A 9062-nucleotide genomic window follows, 5' to 3' on the forward strand; every position below is an offset into this window, starting at 1 on the left:
GCAGATCAGCCAGACTTGGGCCATCATCCAGGAGGACCAGGAGTAGCAAATATTTATCTATCTATCTATCCATCTACACACACACAAACCCCTTTAGTAAGTATTACCTTTGCAGTTGGGTTCAGGTACAATGATTGGTCAGTAAATATAAGGAAGGTGTGTGTGTGGGACACTAGACTTTCGAACCCACCTCTTTTGAAACCCAAATTTCTTTGCATACTCACACTGATCCCCTGCTTGCATAAACCCACTCGTCTTGCCTCTAGCAGCCAGTTTTGCTCATTTCATCTCTCTACTCATAGTTCAGTGCAATAGCTATTGCTTCATCCAATGTGCATATTTAGTCCCTAACTCCCATCTTAATCCTGTCATTCAGTCCAAAGATATAATCTTTACTTGCACTAAGTGAGGAAGAGGTTCAAATATTTTCATGAGTATTTCCCAAACTTATCAATGTACTTGGCTACTGATATAATCAATGTACTTGGCTACTGATAAAGTCTTCTGACAAAGATACTTGTACTCATCCCAAGCCCAGGACGCTTTGTCGGAAGGCAGGAAATGCTTTCTAAATCCCTTTTTGAGCCCTTCCCAAGTAGTGGATGCTGTTTCATCCCGCTGTTGTTTTGGCCGCCATCTATCCGCTGCATTAGCAAATATGGGAGAGGCCTCGCGGATTTTCTTGATGTAATGGCTCACTTCACAAATGCAGATGCCGCGTCCCATTCATGTTAAGCAGCCCCCCATGAAATCAAAGCTACCGTCTGCCATCCGATCAAAATACTATTCCCGTCTAATTTCAATATTAGGCACTAAAACCTTACAGGTTCAACCGAATGCACACAGACTGGCTCCATCGGAGCCTTTCCTTTGTCTTCTCTCAATGGTCTCGTAGACAGTGCTTGAACCATCCTCCTTAACTGTAATTGCCCCGGATCAGCGTGTAGCTCTTGCTTTATAATTTGCTGTAAGGCATCCACTACAATAGAATCCTACCAAACATGTACAGGCCATAGTGCACGACACCTGTTGGGTCCGCCGGACTCCAGATTCTACAAGGTCCACCCGTGAGGTTTCTCCTACAATTTCCATTTACACCTATTCATCGAGTTCTAAGTTTGGGTCTAAAGAGTTTACTATGGTTTTTTTTTTAACACACACTGTCCAAAACTGTGATTACAATCGCATAAGCCAGATCACAAAACAACCATACCTCAAACACCTGAAATTGTCCAAAACTCCAAATTGTAAAGCCAACTAAAACGTGTGTCCTTGCCCTATACTAGGGAAACACTGCAACCCAAATAACTGCAAAAGAGCTCGAATAACACAAAAATCCCCAAATTCAAACAAAGCCAATTTAAAAACGGGATAGAAAGCCCCCCTGTTCAAAACTCATGCATGATTTCAATAGCCTTTGTCCTTTACTGCTCAAAATACCCTGCACCTTCCACAATCAAACCTCAAGTTCAAGATCTCTAGAATCATTTGTGTCTAGAAGCCTCGAACTACTCCACCAGGGCAGCTTTAATCGTGAACAATCACCAACCAGAAACGAACCAGAAGAATGGTTGCCATAGGGCGACCCTGTAGAAGGTAGAAGAGAGCTGCAACTAGGCTGAATTCTGCACTGTGGGATGGGTACAATTCAGCACTTGAAATAGGCGATCAGTTTCTGGAAGAATCTCGCTACTGAATGGACTCTACCAAATAAGGGCCAAGGCGAACTAGGCTGCAGAAAATCGATGAAAGTCTAGGCTGAACAGGGGCGACCAAGCTTTGCAATAAACACGCTTCTGTAGCAAACAGATCATGGCTGCAACTGTAGGTGCAGGGGCTGCAATAGGGCGATCAAGCAGGGCTGCAATACGCTACTACTGTAAATCATGGCTGCAAGTCCCTGCTACAGTGCTACTGTAGGTGCAGGGGCTGCAACAGGGTGATCAAACAGGGCTGCAATACGCTACTGCTGTCAATCATGCTGCAATTGCATGGCCATAACTCACACTGCTACAGGGGCAACACATCAGGAGGAAACAAGGCGCAATCTGCTGCAGCAAGGCATGCTTTTGTGGGTGCAACCTGTAAGCAACCAAGGCGTAGTTGCTGTGCTGCAAATAGTGGCTGTAGCAGGACCAATGTGGCTCCTGGAAGAAGGCGACCAGCCCCAGAAGGCGGTCGACCTACAGTAAATGGGTGGCCAGCAGGAGAAAACAAATCACTCCTCTGTGGATGATCCTAGGACTGCACAGGAGGGTGGGCAAATGATAGATTCCTATCAATCTGCTGTGAATCCCCCGCGAGATCCCATGGGCTATGGCACACTCATCATCCTGCTAGCCATTCTTTGCAGCCAAGAACCTCACGTACATACATTTTTCAATTTCATTGTTGAGCTGCAAAGCCTCAATTCCGTAGAGAGATCTAGATGCCAAATGTCACATTATTAACACGTATCTTTGATGCACCTTTTTACCCCTTCTTGGGATACATTTTAATTTACTTGCCCCTAGGCACATTTTCACAAGTAGATACACCAATGGCCTTAGATCTATCTAGTCAATGCCATAACCCTTACCGATCGCCTTGGCATTGTACACATAATACTACATTAAATATACCTTTGTAAGACTAGAACATATCCAATCCTACAAATTCAGATTTTTGTTGTTCTAAAGTCCGAAATTCTACAAAGAAAATAAACAAGAAAACGAAAGAGAAAGGGGGGGGGGGATCGTGCCTGGAGACGTTGCTCAGGAAAGAGTAAAAATCACGAGTCTCAAGGCAATGCCAAAAAAGGTGAGACAAGGATTTAGTTGGAGCCAGACACCTGCGATAGACAGCAGGAGCATGTCTTCGTGCTAGGAGTTGGCCGAAAGGGGAAACACCAAGCATCACTCGCCCCAAAAAGACCAACCGCTACGTTGATCCCTGATTACCTTCACCCTTATCAAGTGCTCTTGAGCAATACCTCCTTCCTCCATTACCTTTGTGAACAACTGCTGGTCCTGGAGTGAAGAATCATCGCTTTATTGTTCATTTCATTACATGCTTCAAAGGAAAATCCACAACTTGAATGTGCAGAATCATCCTGTCTAAGGCAGTTCCAATAATCATGGACAGCGCCTTGCAATACCTTTCCTTCACTCTTCCGGTTTGCAGGCTGAATGACCTTTCAAGAGGCATCCAAAGTATCCTTGAGCTTCACTTCTGTACCTATTGTCAATATCAAACCTTCCTAGAAAGAATAATTAGTCCCATCCAATTTGCCATTCTCCCCGAAGTTGGAAGTGGGCATGAGTGAAGCCATACAACAGACAAGTCAAACACCCTCGGACTTCAGATAGTTCTAGATCAAAGAGCTAAAAAAACTTGAAGCAATGCTTGTTATAAGCATTTAAGCAAGTGGAAGGTAGGTTTAAGGATGACGCTCCTTCGGAAAGTGTTTGTAGTCTTAAGAAAGATTTCTAACTTTATTCATGACAACATAATGCCCTTAAAGGGGGAAAGTATGTCGTGTGCCAAGCTAGCTAGGACTCACTTCCACCTAAGAATAGGTCAAGGAATCCGTATATGGGTTTGGTATACAAGCTCCAGGATTTAAGGGACACGATTATTGTAAGCGTCTAAATTTGAAGCTACTGTAGGTATGATCGGGTAAGATGGGGCCAATGGTCATTGGGCTTGGACAATACTCAACTTGCCATTGTTTATTGCAGGTACACCTGAGGGTTGTCTCGATACAATGGGACACCATCTTTTGCCTAAGCCATACCCCTACACTTCCAACTCAAGATGAGCTTGAATTAGGGCTCTACAACTGGGAGGAGAACAAATGCCAAAACCCATTGCTTTCTTACTCAGGTTCTTCTAAATACAAGTATCCAACCAAGGAAGGTTTCATGAATGAGGACCTCATATTACTAGTTAGAATTGTACACATCTAGAATTTAGAACGTTTTCCATATGTCAAGCATTTCCTCAAAGTTGCTAAAACCCATTGCTTTCTTACTCAGGTTCTTCCATGAATGAGGACCTCATAATACTAGTTAGAATTGCACACATCTAGAATCCACAACGTTTTCCATACGTCAAGCATTTCGTCAAAGTTGCCTAGTAAGAGTGTCATTCAAAAGAAGGCCTACACCAAGTTCCTCATCAAGTGGAGGGCTTCCCAAATGATCTCTCTCTCTCTCTGTGTTCCCCCCCCCCCCCCCCCCCCCCCAAAGAAGGCCCCATGTGCTACACTGATTGCTATCCTAAGTAACCAACGGTCAAAAGGATGTAGGACTCTTGATTATAATGTGCTTGAATCAAATCCAATGTATAGAGTATCTGTGACTTAGATGTGATTCAGCTCGGTCATCAAAGAAAATTTCAGATAATGCCAGTGAAACCCGTAACTTTGTATATATAGAAGCTACTGCCCTAGGTTAAAATGCGTGCTCCTCGGGCATAGCCCAGACTAAAGCTACACTAAAAGCCAGTCATCTGCCGATCGGGACATGAGACTCGAGTCGAGCTCAGAGCCTCCACCAAATGCTAGTAGCACGAGTCAGCCTACCTATTGTATGGGACACATGCAAACCAAGTACACATACTGGTGCTGGTGAGATGCTACTTTACTCCCAAGCTCAGATGTGCTGAAATGGATAATAACCTCTAGCTAGTCATAGTAGATAGTCGCTGCTAAGCCTCACAAAGTTAATGCTTTGTAAAATGTAAGCATTAAAAGCACATTTTGTATTTTCCTTGAATAGTAAGTTCAACGTTTTCAAGTCCATGTATACAGGTGCCTTGTTACTAATCCTAGAGTAGGGATTCATCTGAGGAGTGACCTAAGTATCAACACGGTTCACAGAGACACCGCATAGTTAATTTCTTGACATATTGTGCACCTGGAAGGCATCACTGCATCTCACCAACCTTTTTATGCAATGGTAGAAAGAGCATACAAGACTACCTTATCAGAAGTACCCTTTCCCAAATGTATTTATGACTCTACCCATTTTCAGAGAATCTAGTGGGACTCCTCATTGAATGACAAGTGTAAGGAACCAATCACCATATCATGTTCACTCTCATTGTAGCTATAATTTTGCTTTTACCACTCCAAATCACCTCACCTGGACGCGCTCTGCTTCAACATCATATCTCAGAACACGAAAACATTCAAGTCGCTCCTCCAAGAATAGGGCATACGTCCTCACCCATGCAGAATAGTCCCAAGCTAGATATACAAAGCAAAAGTAGATTAGACATAGAAAGCAAGGCCAATTGGGAGCAATCTAGAGTTTGCTTTTTGAGACTGATGAATTCGTACCATTGGGACTGGAGTCATCCTTGAAGTTAGATAGATTTAAAATGTGTCCCCGACTGCGTGGATAACTGCTGATTTCTTCCCTGAAGGTTGGATCCCCTTCCTTCATGGTTCTGTGTATCACGATCAAAGCTTTCAATGCAACCTACAAGCGTCACTAAAATTAATCAGAAAAAAGCCCAGCATCAGAACCAAACTCACCAACGTGCTTCCAATCATAGCATGATATCTTTCAGAAATGCTGGTGAAGAATACAATTTCAGCACATCACACACGTCTGGTTGCAACCTCCCTAGCTACAACCCTGCATGCTTCACTGTTCAATTACAGATACATCATAGCAGCTTGCACACAGAATGTGTAGTCTTCTCAAATCAATGCATTGTCTGACCAGACCGCACACAATACCCTTTGTGTATACATGACCCTAGCCTTTATCTCCACCCATTCATACCAATGAGACACTTCGATCAAGGCATTCTCAGGACGGATTCACCTATAATTACCACAAATATTTAAAGAGGCTGAGCCTAAATCAGCAGTCACACAAAGTTGCATATCAACATATTTCATGCTTGAACACTATGATACACCATCTCATTGTTAGCAGGTTCTATAAATCTACAAAAGTCCCAATTCATTGCTAACTCAAACAATGCATACACCGAGTACACTCACAGAACCCAGACCATAGTTCTAGTCTCGAATGATGGATCTAAACATGTAAAATACCTCTAGATACCCAGGAACAATCTGCCAGAGTTTTGCAATCCTCTTTTGAATGTAGATAAATAAAACTACCAATGCATTCTAAACCATCTAATAAGCAGATCTGTGTAATAAAGTTATTCCCCTCAAGTACTGACTTACAGTCCAATTATGAGTCTTAGCAAGACGCCTGGCAAGTGCCTGCAGACAGTAAGCAACATCTGCTCGAGGCCTCGAAGCTGATGTTGCCATAAATATGACTGCAACACATAAAAATTTACAACTGGTGAGACCTCTCTCTCTCTCTCTCTCTCTCTCTCTCTCTCTCTCTCTCTCTCTCTCTTACACACACACACAAGCTAGAAACTACAAAATCCATCATGCATAGCAGGGAATAGCTACCATTACATCCACACCAACATCATCGGTCTCAACAGTGGGTGTAGACCATAGCATAAATAAATGCTATCACACATGACACATACATATCCACACCCTCACACTTTTCTCTACTTGCTTCCAGCGGTCCCTAGCAAGCCCACCCACATGCTGAAGCTGTAAATCAAAAGTGCTTAGAAAGAGACATCTCCAAGTTCGAAAGGCAGCATTTCAGTAAAGCGAGGGTCAGATCCCATATAACTTGAAATAACAGCTGATACATGGAGAGATCGACAGAGTTTAGTGAACACATTGCCATGTTCAAATGGTGGCTTTCGCCTAAAATGCGAGTTGGATCCCATAAACTTGAAATAGAATCTGATAGTTGGAGAAAGATTGCAAGAGAAACAGGATTTGTAAGGCATGTAACTCCAAGTGAGAAAGGAAACGACACAGTTGGGAAGATACAGTAAGAATGTTCCAAACTATAGAAAAAACCACTTTTGAGTTTAACTTGAAGTAAAGTAGATGGAGATATGCAGGTGAAAGAAATTGAGGGTAGCTTCATACTTGAAGCAAAGTAGATGGAGATATGGGTGAATGACATTGAGGGTAGCTTTTAGAAAAAAATTGGAATTGCCCTTGACAGTTTAGTGGTCCAATAGACCTGACGGGTCTCCATGGGAATCAACAGGATACCTCATTTCCTAAGCAATAGTCTGTCAAAATTGAACCTTGCTTTTCTAATGGACACACAACTTGAAAAAGATGCAAGGGAATAAACTTGCCTCTCACATGCTTATCCTTTGGAGGGCATTCAACGTGATTCGTAGCTTTCACCAATGCGATGTCCAAGTCCTATTCCACATATGAAATTTAATTTACTGTTAATGTCGCAATCACTATTTTAGAAAATGCTTCTACAAACAAAATTGTTGTACAGATCGTCTTAGATCCCGATAGTCAAGTTCGGGCAATGGAATTGAATTTCTGAGAAACTGGAAAGGCCAATACCTTGAATTCACTGTTAACCTTTGCAAGTCCTAGTTGGGTTGTATCTTTCAAAGCACCCAGAGCCCTTCGCAAACTCTGTTGCGTTGCTCCACCAGCCATAGCGTTCACCCTAAGTTGATCCTTCTTGTTCCTCCGAACACAGAAGCTGATCCGCGGGCATAAAAAACAGTAAACGCGCTATGACCCCTCCTTAACCACTATCGATGTGACAAAAAGAAACTGATTCCAGTTCACGAGGGGAAGAGGGAGTTCTGCTCCACTGAATGGAGGGCTCTCGCCTGATCGACGCAGAATGGTTGGGTCTACGATTTTTTATATACAAATTTATCTGCCACTGATCTGCCCAATGCTCACGTGACTCACGTCCCCGAGTCCCAAAGTAGCATTCCTCCGAATCTCCGTACATATACCAGGCTTGATGTTCTGAGCAAGCGTCTTGTGTTTGAAAAGGCCCTGGTCTCGGAATGCAGATCCCGCCACGTCGGGGAGGGAAAGCATCGATAGGCGGATGGGAATGCAACCCAAAAGAGCTCCGTTGGGGGAGCGATCAATTGGAGAGCGCCCAATTGGCGAGCGTGAGGGAAGAGATGGGTTGGGGAAAGGAAGAAAGTGATCGAGGTGGTATGGGTATGCTGAGCAATCTGCTGAGGGGATTGAAGGCAAGGGAAAGACCGAAAGCAAAAGGCTATTTCTCTGCAAAAGCCTCGATCTTCTTCGATTTGCAGGCGATCAATCAGGAGTCTCTTTGAAGATCAATCAAGAGTCTCTTTGGCTCAAAAATCTTCACAGAAAGCTTCTCTTTTTGTTTTTGCAGAAGCCAAAAACGCTCTCACACAGTATACACACGCAAGAAAGTAGAACCCTTCCAATCACTCCAAAAAAATCAAGCTTTCCTTTTTTCCCCAAATTTTTGACCTTTCAAGATTGCCCCCTCTTTAATGTAGCATCATGGCCTTCCTTTGCTAAAAGGAGTCCCCCACATGGGTTGTTGTTGCCCCCTTTCCTCTCTCAACATGCATTGTTTCTCATGAATTGTTGGTGGTGGTGGTAAGTAGACCTTTGTGTCTCCCCCACTCCTATGTTGGGTTCATTAGCCTTCGTGGGGCTCACTTGTTCGTTATCATTTCCTTGAGTATTAAGTCACCCCAACATGTTCGTTGCCAAATGGAATTGCGATTGGCCGCCGCCATATGTAGGGATGCCTGTCACTTCATATTTTTCATAAAGTAGCAGCAAGTAAAAGTAATAGCAACATGTCCTTTCGGTAAAAAGAATTCTCATCTTGTTGCCACATCATGAGGATCATTTCTTGGTATGCATTTCTCGTTGGGTCACATCCACATGTAAGGATGTTCTTCTTCAAAAGGAGAAAACTCCCTTTTGCTTAAGAAAACTCTACAAAGTGGCTCCTACCTTTTTTTCTCTATGGAAGAACAAAGTAAGTAGTAGGGGTAGGGGGAACATATTTAGATACATAGCTCTTTTGAACTCAAATACAACAAAGTGAACTTGCCATCCAATTTGCCTCAACCTAGCCATCTTAGCAATAGGAGTTATGAGTGGTTGCAAAGAGTGGCGATGAGGAGAGGAATGCTTATGAGAATGAATATTGCTTGGCTAATTTTAGTGAATGGGGAAGCTT

The 9062-nt window shown here is 43.2% G+C and overlaps 1 protein-coding gene across 1 annotated transcript in view; it reads right to left on the minus strand.

The window, feature by feature from the left end:
- LOC147887120 (putative clathrin assembly protein At2g01600) overlaps positions 1–8344 on the minus strand; it is a 31839-nt gene extending 23495 nt beyond the window's left edge. The window contains exons 1-5 of the mRNA XM_087394034.1: positions 7421–8344; positions 7195–7264; positions 6191–6288; positions 5324–5465; positions 5127–5230 (exon numbers count right to left, since the gene is read on the minus strand). Coding sequence (XP_087250160.1) covers positions 5127–5230; positions 5324–5465; positions 6191–6288; positions 7195–7264; positions 7421–7519 — 513 coding nt within the window. The 5' untranslated portion in view covers positions 7520–8344. The remainder of the gene's footprint in view (positions 1–5126; positions 5231–5323; positions 5466–6190; positions 6289–7194; positions 7265–7420) is intronic.
- Positions 8345–9062: the final 718 nt, after the last annotated feature.

This window comes from Dipteris shenzhenensis, chromosome 23 (genome assembly GCF_047967505.1).
Source record: "Dipteris shenzhenensis isolate YYH24624 ecotype China chromosome 23, Dip_SZ_1.0, whole genome shotgun sequence".
NCBI lineage: Eukaryota > Viridiplantae > Streptophyta > Polypodiopsida > Gleicheniales > Dipteridaceae > Dipteris > Dipteris shenzhenensis.